General features: G+C 40.5%; 1 protein-coding gene across 1 annotated transcript in view; it reads left to right on the top strand.

Annotated features, from left to right (window-relative positions):
* The window catches only part of jak1 (Janus kinase 1), a 126,662-nt gene that overhangs the window by 52,504 nt on the left and 47,500 nt on the right, over nucleotides 1-26,658 (top strand). The window contains exons 2-3 of the mRNA XM_028810955.2: nucleotides 2,258-2,463; nucleotides 15,722-15,845. Coding sequence (XP_028666788.2) covers nucleotides 2,265-2,463; nucleotides 15,722-15,845 — 323 coding nt within the window. The 5' untranslated portion in view covers nucleotides 2,258-2,264. The remainder of the gene's footprint in view (nucleotides 1-2,257; nucleotides 2,464-15,721; nucleotides 15,846-26,658) is intronic.

Below are 26,658 nucleotides of genomic sequence, written 5' to 3'. Positions count from 1 at the left end.
GAGGAGCGTCCGTATCCTCTAGGCCAGTGTGCAAACAGCCCCTCTGCTCACACCCCCTCCATCAGGAGCAGAGAATGTCAGAGAGAGTGAGAGAGACAGAGAAAAACAAACAATCAAAAATCAATATGTGCCGTTCGAGCTTTTAAGTATGCGAAGCACCGTGTGGGAAGCATGTCGCTTGACAAAGCAGCTGCATGGAAGGGAGCAATGTGAAGATAAGCTTTCAGCATTTTTAGACGAGCGTCCGTATCGTCTAGGGGTGCGAACAGCCCCCCTGCTCACAACCCCTCCGTCAGGAGCAAAGAATGTCAGAGCAAGAGAGACAGAGAAAAGCAAAAAATCAATATTTGCTGTTTGATCTCTTAAGTATGCAAAGCACCGTGCGGGAAGCATATCGCTTGACAAAGCAGCCACATGTAAGCCCAGCAAGGCAGGGAGCAATGTGAAAGTAATCTTTCGGCGTTTTTTGAGGAGCGGCCGTATCCTTTAGGGGTGCGAACAGCCCTCGTGCTCACAATATATTTGATTTTATTTAATACGTAATACGTGCTCTGGTTGGGTAGCTTCTCAGCCATCTACCAATAGCGTCCCTTGTATGAAATCAACTGGGCAAACCAACTGAGGAAGCATGTACCAGAGATTAAAAGACCCATTGTCTGCAGAAATCCGCGAACCAGCAAAAAATCCGCGATATATATTTAAGTATGCTGACATATAAAATCCGCGAAAAGTTGAAGCTCGATACAGTAATCCCTCCTCCATCGCGGGGGTTGCGTTCCAGAGCCACCCGCGAAATAAGAAAATCCGCGAAGTAGAAACCATATGTTTATATGGTTATTTTTATATTGTCATGCTTGGGTCACAGATTTGCGCAGAAACACAGGAGGTTGTAGAGAGACAGGAACGTTATTCAAACACTGCAAACAAACATTTGTCTCTTTTTCAAAAGTTTAAACTGTGCTCCATGACAAGACAGAGATGACAGTTCTGTCTCACAATTAAAAGAATGCAAACATATCTTCCTCTTCAAAGGAGTGTGCGTCAGGAGAGAGAGGAAAGCAAACAAATCAATAGGGCTGTTTGGCTTTTAAGTATGCGAAGCACCGCCGGTACAAAGCTGTTGAAGGCGGCAGCTCACACCCCCTCCGTCAGGAGCAGGGAGAGAGAGAGAGAGAGAGAGCCAGAGAAAAACAACAGTCAAAAATCAATACGTGCCCTTCGAGCTTTTAAGTATGTGAAGCACCGTGCAGCATGTCGCTTCAGGAAGCAGCTGCACAAAAGATAGCAACGTGAAGATAATCTTTCAGCACTTTTAGACGAGCGTCCGTATCGTCTAGGTGTGCGAACAGCCCCCCTGCTCAATCCCACTACGTCAGGATCAGAGAAAGTCAGCGCAAGAGAAAGAGAAAAGTAAGTTGGGTAGCTTCTCAGCCATCTGCCAATAGCGTCCCTTGTATGAAATCAACTGGGCAAACCAACTGAGGAAGCATGTACCAGAAATTAAAAGACCCATTGTCCGCAAAAATCCGTGATATATATTTAAATATGCTTACATATAAAATCCGCAATGGAGTGAAGGCGCGAAAGGCGAAGCGCGATATAGCGAGGGATTACTGTATAGCGAGGGATTATTGTACATCTAAGCATTTCTGGATGCTGCCACAAGCATGAGAAAGAATTGTATACTTTTGATATTGATCAGATTCTTAAAAATGCATTCAGCACAGTCACCTGTAATTATTTATATGTCAGCACCTCCGATTCCCAAATGCACCTGCTCTTAGTGAATGTGTTTTTGCTTTCTTGTTTAGAGCAGTCTACAACTAAGAAACCTCAATTCCTGACCGAGTGGGAGCACTAAATGGAGTGCATTAATCGCCACTTTTAGTAATCAGTATATCGTGGCAGTCATAACTTCAACTAATATTGATTCATTGTGCAGTCATAAGTTAAAGTTGAGACGGTCAAAGTGATGTTTTGGTTAAGGCATTGGTCATTGACTCCTAAAATATTCAGTAATGGTTCTTACCTCTTCTTTGTGATGTGACCCTGAGAAAAGTTCTTATTCTGTAACTCGGTACTAATGAAGCACTTTGGGATTATGAACTGAAAGCTGGTTATGTGTGCCAGTTGGCTATGTTGTTTTTGGCATGTAGTAAAAACTTACAAGAGTCCTTAGCCTTTTTAGTTTTTTATATAATGCTCTACAAAATACAGAAAACTCAGTGTTTTTTTTTTTGTTTTTTTTTTTTAACAGGATCTGAATGTTGCACAATTCTGCAATGGAATTTGGTAATGCGCTCTGCATTAAAATGAGACGGTCTGGCAGGAATGAAGAACTAATTCCTCCCTCCCCTAAAGGACTACACATCCATTTTTATCTGCCAAACATTGAGCACCTCTGTTATTCAAAGGGAGCGTTTAGAACAGAAGATCTTTGCACAGACGCTGCCAAAAAATGCAGTATGTATTTTTATTTATACATATATATTTTTTACTTTTCAGCTACATTTTTCCAAATAATATTGCCTGAACTAAGTCCTAACAACAAAGTACTTTTCTGGTCAAAGTACAGCTGGTTAGCCTGTATGAATAAAACATGCACTTAAGTATTTGCATAGCATCAGATGCTGTTGTCTTTTTGCTTCCTGTTTCACCATAATTAAGTAAGCAGTTCAAATGCAGTCTCACTGCTGGCATGTACGATTTGAGTCTGAAGTCTCTTGATGCATGTTCAGCAGGTTTTATTATTATAATAAAATATTACATTTAACTGTTTAGTTAATTCAGCACCTTTATTTGTCTTGTTCACATACTTGAGTTTTTCATAATTGCTTCTGCAACTTTATCAGTATTTCATATTTGCTAAAAATCAGACTTAAGATGTTAAATGGTTTCCCATTATGTCTTAAAATATGTTCTTGAGTTGATATATTTTGTAATTCTTGGACTCATTGCAAAATCCACACGTTCACTCACAGTGTCTGAATTGCCTTTTTTTTACTTTTTCAATAAAAAATATTCAACCCTTTGAAGTTTTTGTTATATAGCATTGGATCATAGTGGATTTATTTTGGCTTTTTTGACACTTAATAACCAGAAGGACTCTTTAAATTAAAATGAAAACAGACCTCTGCAAAGTGGTCTAAAACAAAGAATCATTCATTGCATGAGTGTTCACCTCCTTCAACCCATTATTTAGTACAGACACCTTTGGCTGACACAGCAGCTTTTTCTTTGTTATATACGGATTTCATTTATACCCCTTTGTGAGATTTGTCTTCACTTTGACATTAAAGAATCTTTTTCTGTTCAATGTCGTTTAACAATAAAATGTGAAAACTTCAAGGAGTTGAATGCTTTTTAGAGGCATTGTGTAATATTTAGCACATGTCACTCAAGGACATCAATGAGTCTTTCCCACCAGGTGAGTTTTCTGTACATAGACTAGTTTGCAGTCCAAACTGTAATATATGCAGACATAATTAAAATACCTTACAGTTAGTGGTGTTTACATTTATTTATTTGGCTGACATCTTTATCCAAGGCCAGTTGCAACATTTATGAAACAATTGGTTACATTTCTTTTGGTTTTCCAATTGGTGCAGAGGCAGGTCTAATGACTTTCTCATGGTGACGTAGTGTTAGTAGTAGGGTTTGAAGTCCAAAGCCTGAACCACTAATGCCATACATGCCAAGGTATTTAACCATTGTCTTCATTGCTAAATTTGTATCTATCAAGTATTTGTACTGTATTTAAGACTCCACTTATTTTTATATATTTTTTTTTTTGAGGGACTACCCTCTTCTTCTTACAAGTGCCTGAAGTGTATGTGGGAGGGGACATGCTTGTAGTGCAGCTACTCTTCCCTCTAATATTCAATAGATTGTATGTAAACGTTTTTCATGACAAAATATTCAAGCACAAAACAGTGACCAATTTAAATAGTTAACTGAAAATTAATCATTATCATTACATTAGTATTTCTTTCTTTAGATTGTGGACTTGTTATAGAAACACATGACCTGTTTTTGTCATCAGTTATTTTTCTACTTATTGCAGTTTCAGTGTTAGGAAAGCCAAGATGCTTCTGAATGATTTTTGGCATTTCTGTTAATTCCATTATTCAGGATGAAACATTTCTCAAAATCGAGGCTTGATGTCTTAAATTTGGCCTATAATTTCAGAAGGGCAGTGCTTGCCACAAAGAGTATGAAACCTTGCATTCAAAATTCTTTATTGAATTAATGAATATTGTTTCACTTCACAATTAATTTGAAGTCTACATATTAAGAACATTCTTCATAAAACTGTCTTTTGTCTTGTTGAACAAGGTGCTTTATTTGCATATGTTTTCAAGAGCACATTTGTAAATGAAAAATCTTTTTTGAATTACAAAAAAAAATACATCATTTTAGCTGATCTTCAAAAAACGAGCAGTCGTTAATCAGACTCCTTCATCAAATGCAACTCAGTCATCAAGTTTGACATCTCCTCTGGTTAGAACTTGTGTAAAGTTTGGTGTTCAAGTCAGATTTATTTTTTCACTGTATTCGTATTCTTGGTATACAGTAATCCCTCCTCCATCGCGGGGGTTGCGTTCCAGAGCCACCCGCGAAATAAGAAAATCCGCGAAGTAGAAACCATATGTTCATGTGGTTATTTTTATATATTTTAAGCCCTTATAAACTCTCCCACACTATCATAAACATTTCACGCACAATTATACAGCATAAACCCTTTGTATTCTCTTAGATATTAGGTAAGATTCATTGAAATTATGTATGTAAACACAGTTTACATACAGTAAAACCTAAATATTATTTTAAAGATATTGAGCGTCTCCGATATCACATATGTTACAGCCATTACGACAGACAGGCCACCATCAATAAATACGTACAATGCAAGAAAAATTGTATACAATAAAATGTGTGTACAGTGACACTAAACTATGTACATGTAATAAGTATTGTATGTAAATAATTAATTATGGTTACTCACCAACAATGACACGACGACTTGTCCGATAACGATGAGTTTAATTTTACTGCACAACAAAGGATAGCGTTACAGCTCTTCTAAAGGAGCCTCTTCAGGCGACTGTTTAGCACCGCCGTTGTTCTTCTTCCATCACTCTTCAATCCAAATCCCTAAAGCAGGTTCCATCCAGACTACTGCTTTACAACGTCCACTTGCAACTCATTTTGCGCCCTGGTTAAAAGACACTGCAGCCGTAGATCTTATATGCTTTTCCTCCTTTTTAAATAAAATAGAATCGTAGATCTATTGAAGCTGTAATGGTGTCCTGCAGCGGTGTAGCTGTTTCCTTCCTTCAACATATCCAAAACTTTTACCTTTTCTGCAATCATTTGCATCTTCTGTTGGCGCTTGTGCACGTTAATTCTGAATGAGTGAGATTAGTACTTCCTGGTTAATGCAGCACTCCGTCGCTGAGCCAATCAGCAGCACACAGGAACTTAACCGCATGCTCTGATTGGGTAGCTTCTCAGCCATCCACCAATAGCGTCCCTTGTTTCAATTCAAATGCGTCCCTTGTTTCAATTCAAGTGGGCAAATCAACTGAGGAAGCACACGTACTGTAGACCGCAGACATCCGCGAAGCAGTGAAAAATCTGTGATATATATTCACATATGCTTACATTTAAAATCCGCGATGGAGTGAAGCCGCGAAAGATGAAGCGCGATATAGCGAGGGATCACTGTACAGTGTTTCTTCTTTAGATGTTTATTGCACTTGCTTTGGAGATTCTAAAATAGTCTGAGTGTTTAGGAATGGGCTCTGTGATTGATTGATGCCCTATCTACGGCTGTTTCCTGCTTTGCACCTGGTATTTTCAGGGGCTAGCCCTTGACCCCCACTGTGGGCCAAAGCCATGTTCTGTTCTCATTGCAGGCCTAAAGAGAAAAAGATATATTAGTGTAACATAATGTTAATGAAGAAACAGTACTTTTTTTCTAGGTTATGATTTTAGTTTTATGTTATACCATGACTCATAAATTTTAGCTGTTTGCAGCTTTAGGTTGAAAACCGGAGACCATTGCTTGAAGTAATTTTATTGATGACTATCTTGATATCTTGTGCTGTAGGAACTCCTAGTTCAGTAAGAAGCTGGTTGTCGGAAATGTGGCATGAATGGTATATGTTAAGCTTCACTTGTGAAAACCATTTGCACAGATTGTTCTTGCAAACGTAGAAAAGAGAATGGCAGCCTGAAGGTGGAGTAGTGAGGTTCGATGTCAGCAAGGCATACATATAAGAAAAGAGAACGGCAGCCTGAAGGTGCAGCAGTGAGGTTGGATGACAGCGAGGCATACAAATAAGACATAGGAGCTCTACTCTTTCATTATAGTGTTATTGACATGGCCAGTTTTGAGAATTTTGCTGTGAAGTGTCTCTTGGTGAATAATGCATTGGTATTTTGAATGGTCGGTGACCTCCTCAATTTCTCTGCCAGTAACATCCGACCCACCAGTCCAACCTACTAGGTTCTTTTGGCATGCATTATAGTTCTATACATGCTAATCTGGTTCAAGCTGGAATTATTCTTTTCTTTTCCACACACCTCACAGTTTAAGTGATCATGTGCTAGTCTGTTACATGTGTTGCTGCTATTGGAATTGTGAGATTGTCAATAAAAAGTGAAATAATCTTTGTGAACAATGCTAGAAAAAATGTCTTTTGCCCTGTACAAAGTAGATGTCTTGAACAATATACCAAATTTATAGTTTGTTAGTATAAACTATTTGGAGGAGTTATAAAGTGAGTTTTAACACTAGAATTGCCAAAGCCTATGAAGAAGCTCGTAAACCCGGCCCACCTTAAATCCATTCGCACTTCTCCGTCAGTGTCTTTTGTGTTGTAAATGTGTAGATAAGCAAAAGCAGCAAGCAGCCTTATGCAAGACTTTAACCGAAGGAAAAAAAATATCTGGTTAGTGTACTTGGTTGTCATGACTGCTTTGGTAGTACAGTGGTAAGAACTGCTGACTCGTAATCAACAGTTCACGGGTTCGAGCCTTGCCGCATCCCAAAATAAACATTTTGAGTAGTGAGCAGCTCTTATTGTTACTATTTATACATTTGATTTGAGTCTATAACAGCTGGTGTAAACGTATGGTGCTTGTAAAAGTTAGTGCTTTTTTTTTTTTTTTTTTAAATTCAGTGTTATTCTCTGTCGTGTTCATGCTCCCCCGATGTGACACTGCTGTTTTCAAATAAAGACGTGTTATAGCAGAGGTGAACTCAGCTGAGGGTGAGGGTTCTACATCAAAGAAAGAGAACAGAAGCCCTCCCTATAAGAAACGTCCACTCACATACAAGAAAAACGCAGCTGCACCAGGCACCGTTTGGATGCAGCAAGAGGTCTGGAGTCATCCTGCCAGTCAGTCTGCCCCACACCTGTCCCTTAAAGAAAAAACACGACTTACAGAGCTCGCCAAGGTATTGTGCAAAGTCCAGTTTGTGATGGTCTTTTAAAGCATTTATATATTACTTATATAAAAGCCGGATCGAATGGTATTTAGCTTGATTTATTTACTTATTTTCCTACAAGTCACAAGTAGACTGCAGAATTTGAATTTTGTCTGTTTGATCGACACGGGCATGCTGACAAAGTACATGAGTACTGAAGTGACTTCAGCTGCAGGTGGAAGCTCCACGCAGCTGTTCTGGTTCTGCCTTTGTCCAGAAACGGTTTCATTAGCTTTATAACCTTTGTCTCGGAAAGTCTTTCTCCTGTGGGGCGACTGGGATCTTTTCCTGAATAAGATCAAACACAGCTGCTTAGGCTGCAGCTGAATTCATTTCAGTACACATGTACTGTGTCAGCATGCCCTTATCGATCAAACAGAGGAAGCTCTGCTCTACTTGTGACTTTACTCTGTAGGAAAATAAGTAAATAAATCAAGGTAAATAACATTCGATCTGGCTTTTATATGAGTAACATATAAATGTTTTTATATAAAGACCATCACAAAACATAATCACAAACTGGACTTTGCACGATATCTTGACGAGCTCTGTAAGTCGTGCTGTTCCGTTGAAAGACAGGTGTGGGGCAGACTGACTGGCAGGATGACGTTGGACCTCTTGCTGCGTCCAAACGGTGCCATCTTTCTCCTTTATGCCTGGTGCGGCTGCGTTGTTCTTATGTGCAAGTGTATGTTTCTTTGGGGAGGGCTTCTGTTCTCTTTCTCCGATGTAGAACCCTCATCTGAGTTCACCTCTTTTATAGCGCGTCTTTATTTGAAAACAGCAGTGTCAGGTCAGGGGTAGCGTGAACGCGACTGAGAGAATAAAACTGAATTAAAAAAAACGCTAACCTTTACAAGCACCATACATTTCCACTGGCTGTTACAGACTCAAATCAAATGTATGTTTTTATTGTATAATAGTAACAATAACAGCAGCTCACTACTCAAAACACAAAGCAGCAAGGCTCAAACCCGCGAACTGTTGAATACTAGTCAGCAGTTCTTACAGCTGTACTACCAAAGCAGTTGTAACAACGACGTACACTAACCCGATTTCTTTTTCTTTGGTTATAGTCTTGAAAAAAGTGCACTTGTTTTGTTATACTTGTACCTTTTGTGAAAGTGCTTATTTGATATTTGGACACTATGTCAAAATTTTGTCGTTTAGTACTAAAACATGAAAAAAGTTTGTCTTTTAGGTATGTGTTCAACATTTCTGTCATTGCTATACTTACATAGATCTTTATAGACACGGAACACACATGAAATGCATGTTTTCCAAATAAAAATATATTATTTACCCTATACAGCTCCTAGCACCTCACTCCTGGACAAATGAGGCTTGAGCTGGGAGAGCTTTTTCCCGTTTCTGTGGGGATGGGTGGTATAGTAGGCTGCTTGTGCTTATCGACACATTTACAACACAAAAGACGCTGATGGAGAGGTGTGAACGGATTTAAGGGGGTCCTTAGTTTACAAGTTTTTTTTTCATAGGCTTTGGTAATTCTAGTGTTAAAGAAGTCACTCTAAGTGTATGGAAACTTCTGACTTCAACTATATATCCAGAAGGTAATCAGTAATGTTAATTACAGCTGCTAAAGCTTAAACTGGCTTAGCAAAACTCATTTATATTTGCATGGTTTCATTTGTACCTCAAAAGACTGAAATGGATTTTAATAGTGCACCTGGAAATGTGCTGTGTTAATCTGGCGTCCTAGTTGCAGTGGCTTGTACTGGAACTCTGTCTTTGAGAAGGTGGCAGCTTTTTATCACAGGAGAAACTATGTCTGTGTCTTGTATTCATGTTCTGCTTTAAATCTTTTTGTGAGTGACCTTTACCTAGACTGTATAGAAACTTCTGTGAGAAGTTTAGTTACATTTTTTAAGTTTATTTAAAAGGTCAGTAAGGGACAATATCAGTTAAGGTTTTGTTACAGTAATAACCTGCAGTCTTTTCAGTACCAGAACCAAATAACCCTGCCGTTGTCTGTTAAGCTAAAATAATTTTTCCTGCTATGGTGGAAATTGACCATTTGTTATCTCCCCCCCACTCCCCCAAAGAGCACTATATTTTACTTGACAGCTGTTTCCATCTGCTCCTTGCTGTGTTTCAGCTGCATCTGTGTTAGGTTGCCTAAAATGGACTCTAGAGCCTAGTATGCATTCGCACAAACATTTGTTCATCCAATGAATAACTCTTGGCTGCACACTAAAGGGAGTTCACATTTGGTGAAAAGATAACTCATAGCTATCATATCCCCTAATTAAAATTTTTGGAGCCATTTTAACAGGAACTGTAACAATAAGTTCAATGAAAGACCCTTAGATGGGTGACATTTCAGTTGTGTATGCTTTTAAGAGAATTTGGGTTGATGAGAAAGAACAGCCATTTGTTGCTCCTCCTTACAAATTAGCTCTATATTTATCTAAAAGGGCATCTTGTTATCTATGATTGTCCTAAATATATATATGCAGTGGTCCTCCACCTTTACAGTCTGAACTTTTATTATTGGGAAAGGGGAGTTGGGAGAACATCAACTCTACAACCATATACTTATACATATATACCTAACTGTAGAAAAAGGAATAACTACAATTATTACAACTTAACAACATCAATAGTACTGTAGATCCAAAGCTAACAATGACAGTCGTCCCCAAATTTTAAAACGTGCCTGTCCTTGTGTGAACTCCAACAGTCATTTGTATTCAGAATAATTAGAAAAAGAGGCAGACGGCAGCCTTCAAGTGACCCAGCAGATGATGGGAGCGCCATCACTCTTTGTGTCCTCTTAAGCCAATGTCTCATTACAAGACTCCTAGTCGGTGGGGATGACAAATCTGAGGACTGCATTTGCTGATCTTCTCAACTGAGTATCTCAGATTACACAACTAAAAATCGCAATATATCTCAAATTGGATGACTATGTAGTGACTTTTCAATACAATTTCACATTTCCAGCTTGCCCCTTTTATTGCCAGCCAGTAGCATGCTGCCTGATAAAGCTGCATTCTCGGCCCTTGTTTTATTTAATTTTTTTTCTTTTCTCTCTTTTTTTCCTTTCTGTCATGGTGTGTAAAACATACAATATCAGGCAGATGAATCTTTCTTCAGTTTGTCATGAACAAAACCGCCGTGGTCCTTATTCTTTGTAGCTGCATTGTATGCATTGTACATTCTGGTAAATGGTCATTGGTTGTTAGCTCTTGCATGCACACAGGCCTGGCCTTACTATTTAACGCAAAACTAAACCCGTTTGAATTAGTCGTAGCGAGTCACAGACTGTTTTTGACTGAGTTGCTCGGTATTTTAAATTACATGACTGTCCATCACAGGAGCACACCTAGACTGCCTTCAACTTACTAAGACTATCTAAATGAAGCTTACTACTGAAAATCACTGGAAAAGTCATGTAAGTTTAAAAAAAAAAAAAAAAAAATGCTTCTTGTGTAGCCAGGAAAACGTAACAGATTCCTCTGGTGAATCAGGACAGCCAGCCTTCCCCATCCCATAGAGCAGGCATGTCAAACTCACTACCATTGGTGGACCGCTTCGACTGCCATATGTGTGTCAGCGGGCTGTACTGTAACAAATACTATTATACTATTATACAAAGTTACTGTAGCTTTCTTTCCAATACTGAAAACTTTAAAAAATGTAACACTTAAAGTTTAAAGAAAAGCAATTTATTTTTTTGCAGTCTCCATACAACAGTGTAGAATTAGAGTCTTAACCTCTTAGCTAGGTCCTTATTATATTACTAGGCTCACCCGCCTTTTATGGCGACCGACTTTTATCCTCAATTTGTGGGCGCTCCATGTGTACATCAGGCATGTAAGTGTAGGGAATGAGAACATCAAAGTGCCCATTCATAACATTTATCCCCTCGAGTGCCTGTCCAAACTTGGAGTGTAGGACTCCATAATAACATACTTGAAACTCATTGAGGAACAACTCTCCCGCTGCCATTAGCTCAGAAATGGTACCATAAGTTTGAAACTTTGACATTTCAGTGAGATACTGAAGCTCATTTGTATAAGAGATTCCTGACGGCATCGTTGTAAATGGCTGAAACCTCGACCAATTACTTAAAACATGTCGTACAATGTCAGCCCGAATCTGTACCGCTAAAGACGGAGTTTCATGCACTAAATAAGCTATAGTTGAGAATAAGCATGCACCATCTCCCCTAATATTTACTACGCGGTGAGGCATTTGTACTCCAACATTAATTATTTCCTGAGACATAATTTTGTCAATTTTTCCAGCGCATCACGCACAAAAGCAAGGGAACGATGGGAGCACCAGAACTCTGCTCACATTGCGTTGCTTCGTACCGCAAGCCGCAAGTAGTAAGTCGGTGATGAGCAGAATACCGCTACGCTTTGCACTCACGGGACGGAAGGACAATCCCGACTGCTTTTATATAGTGTCTTGATGATTGATATTCATTATATTATATTCATTGCTTATATAGGAGCCTTACAGTGTGAGATTTATTTCTTTTGTCCCGACACTTGGCATCTCTTGTTAGTAACCAGTTTGTCAATATCAGGCTTGAAATCTTGTGCAGCTGCAACTTTTATGAGGGATGAAAGGTGCTCGACGGTAAGTCTTGAGTGATGTGGGGTTTTGGTAGCTTTCATTAACAAGTGCTTCCGAACATTGACAGTACTCTCAATGCCAACTTACGGATCTGCACATACGAGGGTGGCAGGTAAGCATACAAGCCTGGCACACCAACTTCGTTGTATTTTGCCTTCAGAATAGAATCTGACTGCATTTCAATCAATTCAATTTGGATATTCTCGGGCGCATTCTCAACGTTGTAAGAGAACAGTGCAATGCCGTTTGTGTGAACTGAAATCACGAAAATGCTCACTGAATTCATTGCTCAGTAATTCAAGTTGGAAAACCAATCCTCCAAAAATCTAATTTTACTTTACTAAGTTTACTTTAAATTTTATATTGTAAAATAAGCCGATATGCAAAAAGCCACCTGACCTACAATAATTTTACAAACTCAAAATCACAAAAATATGTTAATAAACAACTCACCAACTTCTCGCGTCCACTTCAGATCTTCAGCTGTAGTCTGCACTAACTGTTCTTTACAATACTAGCACAAAATTACATGAAACTAGAGCACAAAAACGTGAAAATATGCGGGCTATTACTACTCGTGATGGTCAGTTCTGCCCAGTGGCCAGTCTCAGCAGCCCAGTCAGTAGTGTAGCCTTAGCAGGGGCGGCTCTAGGCTTGTGGCGGCCCTGGGCAGAGAAAGAATCGGTGGCACAGATTTCTGTTGCGGGCCGCATGCAGCCTGGGGGCCGCGTGTTTGACATGCCTGCCATAGAGAGTCTCCTGTTCATCTGCATCAGTGTCTGCTATGGGAATTGTAACATCTCAGACTTCAAAACCCTATAGCAGATGGTAATAACAAATGACGACATTAACAGGGGCTCTCTACTGTTAAGATATTACAGTTGCTGTGTCTGTATGGTCTCCAGTATAGTAAATGATCTGTCCCACCTTCTCATGAACTGTTTGCTCCCTTGCCCTCTGGAGAGAGAAAAAGAAAGTGCAGTAGCATTCATGCCAGTTCTAGCAGACATTAGAAAATCATCTCCACCCAGCATGGCAGGCTCCTCAGCCTTTCAACCATTTGCCCCTAAAGGCCACATTGCATTACACAACAATTTTAAGTCATAGATCTTACAAACAGAAAAGAGGTTTGTCTATCTGAAGTCTTGTTTTATTTAGGAGGACAGAATAGAAAAAAGAATAAAAAAGGTGCTTAGATTACTGTTGAACTTACCATAGCTGTAAACTCTTCAGATGGGTACTGGCTCTGTCAGGCAACATATTACAGTAATCCCTCCTCTATCACGGGGGTTGCATTCCAGAACCCCCCGCGAAAGGTGAAAATCTGCGAAGTAGAAACCATATGTTCATATGGTTATTTTTATATATTTTAAGCCCTTATAAACTGTCCCACACTATTGTAAACATTTCCCGCACAATTATACAGCATAAACCCTTTGTATTCTCTTAGATATTAGGTAAGATTCATTGAAATTATGTATGTAAACACAGTTTATATACAGTAAAACCTAAATATTATTTTAAAGATATCGAGCATCTCCGATATCACATGTTACAGCCATTACGACAGACAGGCCACCAGCAATAAATACGTAGAATGCAAGAAAAATTGTATACAGTAAAATGTGCGTACATTGACATTAAACTATGTACATGTAATAAGTACTGTATGTAGATAATTAATTATGGTTACTCACCAACAATGACACGACGACTTGTCCGATAACGATGAGTTTAATTTTACTGCACAACAAAGGATAGCGTTACAGCTCTTCTAAAGGAGCCTCTTCAGGCGACTGTGTAGCACCGCCGTTGTTCTTCTTCCAGCACTCTTCAATCCAAATCCCTAAAGCAGATTCCATCCAGACTACTGCCTTATCACGTCCACTTGCAACTCGTTTTGCGCCCTGGTTAAAGGACACTGCGGCCGTAGATCTTATATGCTTTTCCTCCTTTTTAAATAAAAAGAATCATGGACTCATTGATGCCGTAATGGTGTCCTGCAGCGGTGTTGCTGTTCCCTTCCTTCAACATATCCAAAACTTTTTTACCTTTTGTGCAATCATTTGCATCTTCTGTTGGCACTTGGACACGGCCCCTGAAGCAGTAGCAGGAGCACGTTAATGCTGAATGAGTGAGATGAAACTTCCTGGTTAATGCAGCACTCCGTTGCTGAGCCAATCAGCAGCACACAGGAACTTAACTGTGTGCTCTGATTGGGTAGCTTCTCAGCCCTCCGGCAATTGCATTTCTTGTATGAAATCAACTGGGCAAACCAACTGAGGAAGCAAGTACCAGAAGTAAAAAGACCCATTGTCTGCAAAAACCCGCGAAGCAGCGAAAAATCTGTGTTATATATTTAGATATGCTTACATATAAAATCCGCGATAGAGTGAAGCCGCGAAAGTCGAAGCGCGATATAGCGAGGGATTACTGTATTGGCTATCTGAAAATGGCCAAGCTTGCAGTACTTTGGAAATGTGAAACTGTGCCATAAAAGCACCACACAGTTGTGTAATTTGACATCCCCAGCCATTCTAGTCATGTAAGTTGACATTCTTGTGTAACAAGGTCAGCAGCTGCATTCTGATATACCCTCTTACCAGAAGTCGTGTCATGTGAAAATGGCTTACACTAACAAAGGTTTAGGCCATCCCTACATGCTGCACTAGCCTCTTTACACAGCTTTTATACATACATATATATATAATGTGTGTGTGTGTATGTATATATCTCCTTAGATTGTCCTGTGTATTTTTTGTATTCTATCACACTGTATATTTCTGTAATGTGTAATCTTGTATACAGTGTTCAAGTCCTGCACTTTTTTTTTTATATATACTTGCCCTGTGTGTAGTTCTGCATACACACCCCTTATGCTGTATGCAGCACCAAGGTTCAAGAGAAATGCTGTTTAATTGCACCGTATACAGTGGGGCAAAAAAGTATTTAGTCAGCCACCAATTGTGCAAGTTCTCCCACTTAAAAAGATGAGAGGCCTGTAATTTTCATCATAGGTATACCTCAACTATGAGAGACAAAATGAGAAAAAAAATCCAGAAAATCACATTGTCTGATTTTTACAGAATTTATTTGCAAATTATGGTGGAAAATAAGTATTTGGTCAATAACAAAAGTTCATCACAATACTTTGTTATATACCCTTTATTGGCAATGACAGAGGTCAAACGTTTTCTGTAAGTCTTCACAAGGTTTTCACACACTGTTGCTGGTATTTTGGTCCATTCCTCCATGCAGATCTCCTCTAGAGCAGTGATGTTTTGGGGCTGTCGCTGGGCAACACAGACTTTCAACTCCCTCCAAAGATTTTCTATGGGGTTGAGATCAGGAATACACTTATTCTGTCTTGTCCAGAGATATACTTTTTAACTTTAGTTTCTTGGACAAATTTTTGATGTTTTATTGATTAACGAAAGGCTGCTTCCCAGCTCCAGCCATGACTTTGATCTGTGGTATATTGACAGCAGTCTTTAGTATCATTTTTTGAAAGCATCTCTTTTAAAAGCTTTTTATTTTTGTAATATTAGTTTTTCTTTATTCAAAATGCAGAAGCCATTCCTGAAGCTATTGTTTTTTTTTTTTCCTTCTCATCCACAGATATTTCTCCACTGTGCTACAACCTCTTTGCACTCTATGATGAGAGCAAAAATGTCTGGTACCCGCCAAACCACATCTTTGAGGTTGATGAAAACAAATCTGTTAAACTGCATTATCGCATGAGGTAAGTGTGAGAATATCACTTAGAAAGTAAACTTCAGCAAATAAATTGATTTTATGCATTGTTTTAAACTAACCATTGAATTTTGTTTGTCTGAATAAATTTTTCTTATGTAGTATTGAAATAAGGAGGATTGAAGAATGAAAGAAAACATTAAAAAGTAAATAATAACGATGCAGTTTTCTGTGTTTTTCCTAATTAAAGTTAACATTTTGTTTGTTGGTTACTAAAAAAAAAATGGTTTAATACATTGTTTGGGCAAGTTCCCTGTGTAAATAACTTTACTGCTTTATCGATTATACTTGTTAATGCTGCTCACTGACCTTTTACCCATCATTCTGACAATATGATATCCTATTGTCATGTGTTATTGAGTGTAGACTGATGGGCAAAAGTGGCAAATTTATTCACTTAAAGTTAAATTTACAACAAAGAGTGTAGAGTAAGTAAAGGTGTCTGAATGATTTCTGAATTCACTGTATTAGAGAAGATGGATATATGCGCATATATATATATATATATATATATATATATATATACACACACACACACACACACATACAGTGCATCCGGAAAGTATTCAGAGCGCATCACTTTTTCCACATTTTGTTATGTTACAGCCTTATTCCAAAATGGATTAAATTCATTTTTTTCCTCAGAATTCTACACACAACACCCCATAATGACAACGTGAAAAAAGTTTACTTGAGGTTTTTGCAAATTTATTAGAAATAAAAAAATTGAGAAAGTACATGTACATAAATAGGGCGGCGCTGTGGTAGCGCTGCTGCCTCGCAGTTAGGAGACCCGGGTTCGCTTCCCGGGTCCTCCCTGCGTGGAGTTTGCATGTTCTCCCCGTGTCTGCGTGGGTTTCCTCTGGGCGCTCTGGTTTCCTCCCACAGTCCAAAGACATGCAAGTTAGATTGATTGGCGATTCAAAAATTGGCCCTAGTGTGTGCTTGGTGTGTGGGTGTGTTTGTGTGTGTCCTGCAGTAGGTTGGCACCCTGCCCGGGATTGGTTCCTGCCTTGTGCCCTGTGTTGGCCTGGGATTGGCTCCAGCAGACCCCCGTGACCCTGTGTACGGATTCAGCGGGTTGGAAAATGGATGGATGGATGTATATAAGTATTCACAGCCTTTGCCATGAAGCTCAGAATTAAACTCAGGTGCATCCTGTTTCCCCTGATCATCCTTGAGATGTTTCTGCAGCTTATTTGGAGTCCACCTGTAGTAAATTCAGTTGATTGGACATGATTTGGAAAGGCACACACCTGTCTATATAAGGTCCCACAGTTGACAGTTCATGTCAGAGCACAAACCAAGCATGAAGTGAAAGGAATTGTCTGTAGACCTCCGAGACAGGATTGTCTCGAGGCACAAATCTGGAGAAGGTTACAGAAAAATTTCTGCTGCTTTGAAGGTCCCAATGAGCACAGTGGCCTCCATCATCTGTAAGTGGAAGAAGTTCAAAACCACCAGGACTCTTCCTAGAGCTGGCCGGCCATCTAAACTGAGCGATTGGGGGAGAAGGGCCTTAGTCAGGGAGGTGACCAAGAACCCGATGGTCACTCTGTCAGAGCTCCAGAGGTCCTCTGTGGAGAGAGGAGAACCTTCTAGAAGGACAACCATCTCTGCAGCAATCCACCAATCAGGCATGTATGGTAGAGTGGCCAGACGGAAGCCACTCCTTAGCAAAAAGGCACATGGCAGCCCGCCTGGGGTTTGCCAAAAGGCACCTGAAGGACTCTCAGACCATGAGAAAGAAAATTCTCTGGTCTGATGAGACAAAGATTGAACTCTTTGGTCTGAATGTCAGGCGTCACATTTGGAGGAAACCAGGCACCGCTCATCACCAGGCCAATACCATCCCTACAGTGAAGCATGGTGGTGGCAGCATCATGGTGTGGGGATGTTTTTCAGAGGCAAGGACTGGGAGACTAGTCAGGATAAAGAGAAAGATGACTACAGCAATGTACAGAAACATCCTGGATGAAAACCTGCTCCAGAGCGCTCTTGACCTCAGACTGGGGCGACGGTTCTTCTTTCAGCAGGACAACCACCCTAAGCACACAGCCAAGATATCAAAGGAGTGGCTTCAAGACAACTATGTGAATGTCCTTGAGTGGCCCAGCCAGAGCCCAGACTTCAATCCGATTGAACATCTCTGGAGAGATCTTAAAATGGCTGTGCACCAACGCTTCCCATCCAACCTGATGGAGCTTGAGAGGTGCTGCAAAGAGGAATGGGCGAAACTGGCCAAGGATAGGTGTGCCAAGCTTGTGGCATCATATTCAAAAAGACTTGAGGCTGTAATTGCTGCCAAAGGTGCATCGACAAAGTATTGAGCAAAGGCTGTGAATACTTATGTACATGTGTTTTCTCAGTTTTTTTATTTTTAATAAATTTGCAAAAACCTCAAGTAAACTTTTTTCACGTTGTCATTATGGGGTGTTATGTGTAGAATTCTGAGGAAAAAAATGAATTTGATCCATTTTGGAATAAGGCTGTAACATAACAAAATGTGGAAAAAGTGATGCGCTCTGAATACTTTCCAGATGCACTGTATATACACACAGTAGACCCCTGCAAAGTCAGGGTTTGCGGACTCAGTCGTTCATGAATTTTTCCTTAAAACCTAACTATTAATTGTTAGCGGAAAGCGCTGATATCCTCCGCAATTTTTTATGGCTCTTTTTGTGGCAATACTGTGGCTGTAGAGAGAACAGGCAGCAACCGCTGAGGGAAACGCGGTTTGGGATGGTGAAAGTAGCCTATCCGAGAGCGTTACTCATTTCTCCTTGCTGCTGATTGACTGCTGCCCTGTGATGCGTCTCCAGCTGAGTGTCCTCGTGTTTTTCATTTTGTTATTGTATTCATTTTGTTATGCATTTGAAAAATCCGTAATTTAATAAACATCCAAGAAAAGTAACATTGCAACAATGCACGCTATGAATCGATCGCTGTAAACAGAAGTGAAGTAGAGGTTAAAATCCAATAGAAAAATAGTCTTCATTAAATACAACGAGGTTAAAACAATGCTCGAATCAGTCTCTTTAAAAACAAGCCCGGTGCATTCTTTAACTGCCTTCTCAGCCTTATGCGGCCAGCCCTTTCGCTCACTCTGTCGCGTTCTCTCTCTCTGTCTCGCTCGCTGTCTGTCTCGCTCGCTCTCTTGCGCTCTCTGTCTCGCTCGCTCTCTTGCGCTCTCTGTCTCGCTCGCTCTCTTGCGCTGTCTGTCTCGCTCGCTCTCTTGCGCTCTCTGTCTCGCTCGCTCTCTTGCGCTCTCTGTCTCGCTCGCTCTCTTGCGCTCTCTCTCTCACTCGCTCGCTCGCTGCACAGGGAATGCACAGGGAGAGACTGAACACTTGCAGAAATCATAAGCGTGCACAAACCGAAAGGGAAACTGGCTTGTTTGTATACTGAGTGTGTGGTCGTGAACAGATGCAAAATTTTGGCGAACTTTTTTGGTGGTAACCCGATTTGTACGTGTTCAGAGACGTTCGTGAACCGAGGTTCCACTGTGTATATACAGTAATCCCTCGCTATATCGCGCTTTGCCTTTCGCGGCTTCACTCCATCGCGGATTTTATATGTAAGCATATTTAAATATATATCGTGGATTTTTTGCTGGTTCGCGGATTTCTGCGGACAATGGGTCTTTTAATTTCTGGTACATGCTTCCTCAGTTGGTTTGCCCAGTTGATTTCATACAAGGGACGCTATTGGCAGATGGCTGAGAGGCTACCCAGCTTACTTTTCTCTCTGTCTTGCGCTGACTTTCTCTGATCCTGATGTAGGGGGATTGAGCAGGGGGGCTGTTCGCACACCTAGACGATACGGACGCTCGTCTAAAAATGCTGAAAGATTATCTTCACGTTGCTATCTTTTGTGCAGCTGCTTCCTGAAACGACATGCTGCATGGTGCTTCGCATACTTAAAAGCTCGAAGGGCACGTATTGATTTTTGCTTGAAAAACAAACTCTGTCTCTCTCTCTCTCTCTTTCTCTCTCTCTCTCTCTCTCTCTCTCCCTGCTCCTGACGGAGGGGGTGTGAGCTGCTGCCTTCAACAGCTTTGTGCCGCGGTGCTTCGCATACTTAAAAGCCAAACAGCCCTATTGATTTGTTTGCTTTTCTCTATCTCTGTGACAGTCACTGCTCCTGACGCGCACTCCTTTGAAGAGGAAGATATGTTTGCATTCTTTTAATTGTGAGACGGAACTGTCATCTCTGTCTTGTCATGGAGCACAGTTTAAACTTTTGAAAAAGAGACAAATGTTTGCAGTGTTTGAATAACATTCCTGTCTCTCTACAACCTCCTGTGTTTCTGCGCAAATCTGTGACCCAAGCATGACAATATAAAAATAACCATATAAACATATGGTTTCTACTTCGCGGATTTTCTTATTTCGCGGGTGGCTCTGGAACGCAACCCCCGCGATGGAGGAGGGATTACTGTACAGTATAATTTGTAATCAACATAAGGCTGGATAGGGTTCCTAAGTCATCTCAAAGAGTTTAGACATTCATCAGTCTACTGTTAGGCAAGTTGTCTATAAATGGAGACAATTTGGTATTGTGGCTACTCGGCCTAAAAGTGAGTGCCTTACCAAGATTACCCCAAGAGCACAACGCAAATTCAGCAATGAGGTAAAGAAGAACCGTAGAGTGACAGCAAAGGACTTGAAGAAGTTAATTAGAACTGGCTAACATCTCTATTCATGAGTCAACTGTATGCAAAACATTGAACGTTCAGCTACTTGGTATAACTCAGAATTGCAATCTATGAAAGCAGCTGGCCGACGCCTTGAGAGAATGTCATGTAAGACTGGCCTCACCGTGCACATTCAGGCTTTCTCTGACCACCAAAGAGCTTACAGAGAAGCACTAACTTCTGCTGAGAACACCCATTATGGCAGAATAATAGAAAGTGGCCATGATAACCCAAGGGTTTTGTTCTCTGTAGTTAATAAACTACTCGAACCCGCATCTGGCCCAACTACCTCTTCTACTGAAGTCTGTGAGGAATTCCTCCACTTTTTCCATAACAAAATTAACGATCTAAATAATTCAACTAACATAAATACATCATCTGTTTATATCTCTCCCTGTTTTCCCACTCCATCCAGCTCCTTCTCTAAGTTCTCACCAGTCACATCTGCGTTTGTTAATAACCTGCTTTGTAAGATGAGGCCGACTACTTGTGTACTTGACCCCATCCCCACCACACTACTTAAATCCTGCCTTCATGCCATAATCCCGACTGTTACAACAATAATAAACTCATCCCTTGACACTGGCTCTGTGCCGCTCACTTTTAAAATTGCCTCTGTAACCCCAATGTTAAAAAAGTCTGGTCTTGATGCTGACAATCTTAACAATTTCCAGCCTATTTCCCCACTTACATTTCCTGTCAAAAGTTCTTGAGCGTGTTGTAGCTTCCCAACTCACCAATTACCTAACCTCTAATAATTTGATGGAACTCTTTCAGTCTGGTTTCAGGGCGCGGCACAGCTGTGAAACTGCTCTGCTACGGGTAACCAATGATTTGCTTATGGCAGCAGACTCTGGACAAACTACCATATTAATTCTGTTAGACCTCAGTGCAGCATTTGACACTGTCAGACATGACATCCTACTGTCCAGAATGGAGAACATGCTGGGTATCTCTGGCACTGCCCTCCAGTGGTTCAAGTCCTATCTGACTGAGAGGCAAGAGTTTGTTAGTCTTGGCAACATCAGATCCAGCTCAACACACAAGGAGTCCCTCAAGGCTCTGTCCTTGGTCCTCTGCTTTTCTGTATTTATATGCTTCCCCTTGGCCATATTATCCGTAGCTATGGACTGGGTTATCATTTTTATGCAGATGATACTCAACTCTACTTCAATGTTAAAAGTGGAACTTCATCAGAGCTTTCTCAGCTCACAACCTGCCTTAGTGAAATTAAAACCTGGATGGAGCAGAGCTCTTTAAAATTAAATTACAATCAAACTGAACTCCTGCAAATTGGGACTAAAATGCAACTTAATAAAATGAGCTCCTTCCCAGTCTGTCTTGGCGGTGATCTCATCAGACCTGCCTTTACTGTAAAAAATCTTGGTGTCATTTTTGATTCCTCCTTCTCTTATTCCGCCCACATAAATCACATTATGAAACTTTCTTACTTTCACCTCCGTAACATATCACGTGTTCGCTCCTTCCTCTCCTTCTCTAATGCTGAGAAAGTTGTCCATGCTTTTATCACATCCTGCATCGATTATTGTATTTCCCTACTGGCAGGTGCCCCTTCTAATCTTCAATCACAGCTCCAGCTTATTCAAAACTCAGCTGCAAGAGTCCTTACTCGAACCAGCAGCAGCGAGCACATCACACCCATCCTGCTCCATCTTCACTGGCTCCCTGTGTCTTACAGAATCGAATATAAAATCCTACTAATAACCTACAAAGCCTTAAATAACCTCGCGCCAAACTACATCAGTGACCTTTTCCATCACTATGTGCCTGCCCGCCCACTAAGGTCCTCTGATTCTGGCAATCTTGTTGTACCCCACACTAATCTACACTCCATGGGTGACAGCAGGGCCTTCAGCTATATAGCGCCCAGACTCTGGAATGACGTACCGAAATTAATCAGGTCAGCTGATTCCATGAATTGTTTTAAAAAACAACTCAAAACTCATCTGTTCAGGAAGGCTTTTAGCTCTACTTGACTTTATTACCCTTCTCTCAGTTTACTTCTCTGTCAAGATGCCAATGTAACCTGTATGTGTGTGTGCGCTAGACCATCAATTATGTTGTCTGTTTTTTTTTTTTTTTTTTTTTTTTTTATACAGAATTCACTGTCTTAATCTTCTTTATTTATGTATCTGGTTTGTACAATGCTATATACTGTATACGCTGCCGTTCTTTATTATATTCTGTAAGTGCCTTGAGCATGGGAAAGGTGCTATATAAATAAAATGTATTATTATTAATATTAACAAGAAAGGAGTCCATGACAGGACACCAAGAAGGAATCCACTGTTATCAAAAAAGATCATTGCTGAACTCCTGAAGTTTGTGAAAGAGCACTTGGACACTCCACAACGGTATTGGGAAAATGTTTTGTAGAGTAATGAAACCAAAATTGAACTATTTGGGAGGAACAAGCAGAACTTCATTGACGTAAAAAGGGCACTGCATATCAACATCAAAACATCATCCCTACAGTAAAGTATGGTGGAGGGAACATCATGATTTGGGGAAAATGAATTCACAAGTTTATCAACAAATTCTCCAGGATAATGTGAGGGTGTCTGTCCATCAACTTAAGCTCAGATGAGGCTGGGTGATGCAACAGGACAATGACCCCAAACATCACAGCAAATCCACGGCACAATGGCTTCAGAAGAACAAACACAGCCTTTTGGAGTGACCCAGTCAGAGCCCAGATCTCAATCCTATTGAGATGCTGTGGAATGACTTGAAGAGAGCCATATACAGAAGACAACCAAAGAATATGGAAGAGTTAAGGCAGTTCTGCAGGGAAGAATGGGCTAAAATCCCCGCAGGTCTGATCTGCAGTTACAGGAAGCGCCTGGCTGAGGTCATTACTGCCATAGGAGAGTCAACCAGTGATTAAATCCCAAGGTTCACTTACTTTTTCCACTACAACTGTGAACGTTCAATACGTTTGTAAAATAAAGAGATGAAAGAGTAGAATTTTTTGTGTGTCATTGGCTTAAGCTCATTGTGTATATCAGTACCTATGACTTAGATTAAGATCAGATCACTTTATGACCAATTCATGCAGTAAACCAGATAATTCCAAAGGGTTCACATACTTTTTACTTTGACTGTATATATATATATTTATATATATACAGTGGAACCTTGAGATACGATCACCTCTGTATACGAGAAATTCAAAATACGAGGAAAGTATGAGCGAAAAATTCAGATCTAAATACGAGCATTGGCTTGCGTAACGAGCCACGAGCCAGGCTGTGGGTATAGCTCGCGGCTTAGCAAGGGGGCGTGGTAGCAGTTGCGAGCCGCGATCTGCGGTGTCTGCGTTTCTCACTTAAGTGCACAGGTGGGAAACTGCCCACATCCATGATTGTTCCTGTGGCTGATGGGCTGCAGCTGCCATGTCCTCCCCGCATATACAGTATAGAGAAGCGCGAGCCGGTTAAGGGGGAGAAAAAGTAAAAGAAAAGAGAGGAGAGAGAGAGAGAGAGAGGGAGGGAGGGGGGGGCAGGCGGGCGAGTGAGTGCAGGCTCACGTGTAGCTGAACAGTGAGCTGAACAGGCGAGCCAAACAGCTGAAGCAGGACGGTGTAGAGAAGGTCAGCTGCATTAAGAGTGTCTCGCCTGTTGCAGAACCCGCAGGTGAGACGCTAACAGAGAAGAAGCACCGGGGATTGTCATCTGTTTTTTAAAGACGGCATCCTTTTGACGTTTTAACCTCGTGTTAAAGGATTGTTATTCTTGTGTATTTTAAACCTCCACTTCACAACTGTTTTAAGGATTATTTATTTAAAGATTTATTGAATGCTCTACTGCACTTTGGACACCTGTTTTGATTCTTTTAATAATCAGTTATATTATTTACCAGTGTTATGTATTAAAGGTAGACTACAGTATATATAATTTATCAGTGTTATTTGTTAGGAAAATTGATTTTTATGTTAATATATTTGGGGTGCAGAACGGATTAACTGGATTTCCATTATTTTCAATGGGGAAGTTTGTTCTAGATACGAGAAATTCGCTATACAAGCTCAGTTCTGGAACGAATTAAACTCGTATCTAGAGGTTCCACTGTATGTATATATATATATATATATATATATATATATAATAAAATAATATATATGGTACCGGTTGTAACGTTTTATTTATTATGAATATGTTCTAATTAAGTTTGCATATGCTGGGTTTATGTCCAAATGTCTGTTAATGGCGTTTTTGTCTGATAGCCAAGATACAGCCAGTTCTCTGGCACTTTTAGTACTGGCCTTAAATCTTTCTTGTACATTGTCCCAGTTAAATGTATGTCCTGTTGATTTTGCATGTGTATAGATCTGTGATCATGGGTCCTTCCCTCTAATGGCATTGTGATGTTCCTGTATGCGAGCTGCAATTCTTTGTGATGTTTGTCCTATGTATACCGCTGGGCAAGAACTGCATGGAATGCTATAAACTGCGTTTCGTGTTTCTGCTGTCGATTTCTTGCTTTTAGCGTTGAAAAGGACGGTGCGTAGATTGTTCACAGGTTTGTGTGCAATTCTGATGCCTGATTTAGACAGGATGCGTGCTGCGCCTTCAGACACACCGTGTTGATAAGGGAGTGTGTACCAAGTGGAATGGGGGGTCTGGTTCGAGTCAATTGTTTGCGGAGTTTTTTGGCATCTTCTGTGTGGGCATTGTTTAATGAATGTCTTTGAGTATCCGTTTGAAGTGAAAAGGTGGAAAAGATAGTGTCTTTCTTTCATTTTTGTTTCCTTCGTATTACAATGGGTGTGGACTCTTCTGAATAAAGTTTTAACACATCTCCGTTTGAGACAATGGGTGGTTGCTGGCGAAGTGTAATATCTTGTCTGCATAGCATTCCTTACGGTAAACACTAGTGGTCAGGGTGGCGTTATTTCTTTCAATGGAGATGTCCAGGAAGCTGATGTGTCAGTTCATTTCTTTTTCCATGGTGAATTGGAATGCAGGGAATGTTGTGTTGATATGGTTGTAGAACTCGTTCAGCTGGTCATTTTTTAATATGACGAATGTGTCGTCTATGTAGCGTATCCAAATTCTGGGTGTGAAATGGGATAGAGCCACATTTTCGAATCTCTGCATTAAGAGTTCTGCTAGGAGTCCTGATAGCGGCGATCCCATTGGCATGCCTTCTTTTTGAATGTAGTACAGTGATCCCTCGCTATATCGCGCTTCGCCTTTCGCGGCTTCACTCTATCGTGGATTTTATATGTAAGCATATTTAAATATATATCGCGGATTCTTTGCTGGTTCCCGGATTTCTGAGGACAATGGGTCTTTTAATTTCTGGTACATGCTTCCTCAGTTGGTTTGCCCAGTTGATTTCATACAAGGGACGCTATTGGCAGATGGCTGAGAAGCTACCCAACTTACTTTTCTCTCTCTCTCTCTCTTGTGCCGACTTTCTCTGATCCTGACGTAGGGGGTGTGAGCAGGGGGGCTGTTCGCACACCTAGACGATACAGACGCTCGTCTAAAAATGCTGAAAGATTATCTTCACGTTGCTATCTTCTGTGCAGCTGCTTCCTGAAGCGACATGCTGCACGGTGCTTCGCATACTTAAAAGCTCGAAGGGCACGTATTGATTTTTGACTGTTTGTTTTTCTCTGTCTCTCTCTCTCTCTCCCTGCTCCTGACGGAGGGGGTGTGAGCTGCCGCCTTCAACAGCTTTGTACCGGCGGTGCTTCGCATACTTATGTATTTATGTATCCTGAAGACTCCATATGAATGTATACAGGTGCAGATCTTTTAGGTCTGATTTCCTTTCCTGATACCAACTTCCTTTGGTTGACTAAGTTTCACAGTATCAGGTTTCTATGGACAACTTATTTATGAATATAATAATGAGAAGCAGCCAACTTCATTTTTAGACCTTTTGTCTGAAGAAACTCTTCCATAATACATTTTCATACCTTCGTCAGTATGAAATGTGCACTTTCTGACCTGGGCCCAATTTGTTGGGGATTGTCAGGAGCAGTTAGTTGGATCTAAATACTGATTTATAACATTAAATTGGTACCTCAAAGCTATTAAGGTGTACAAACGGAGGGCAAATAAGTTGTAGTGAT

The sequence above is a fragment of the Erpetoichthys calabaricus genome, chromosome 10, assembly GCF_900747795.2.
Source record: "Erpetoichthys calabaricus chromosome 10, fErpCal1.3, whole genome shotgun sequence".
NCBI lineage: Eukaryota > Metazoa > Chordata > Cladistia > Polypteriformes > Polypteridae > Erpetoichthys > Erpetoichthys calabaricus.
This window is presented reverse-complemented; position numbering and strand designations above follow the sequence as displayed.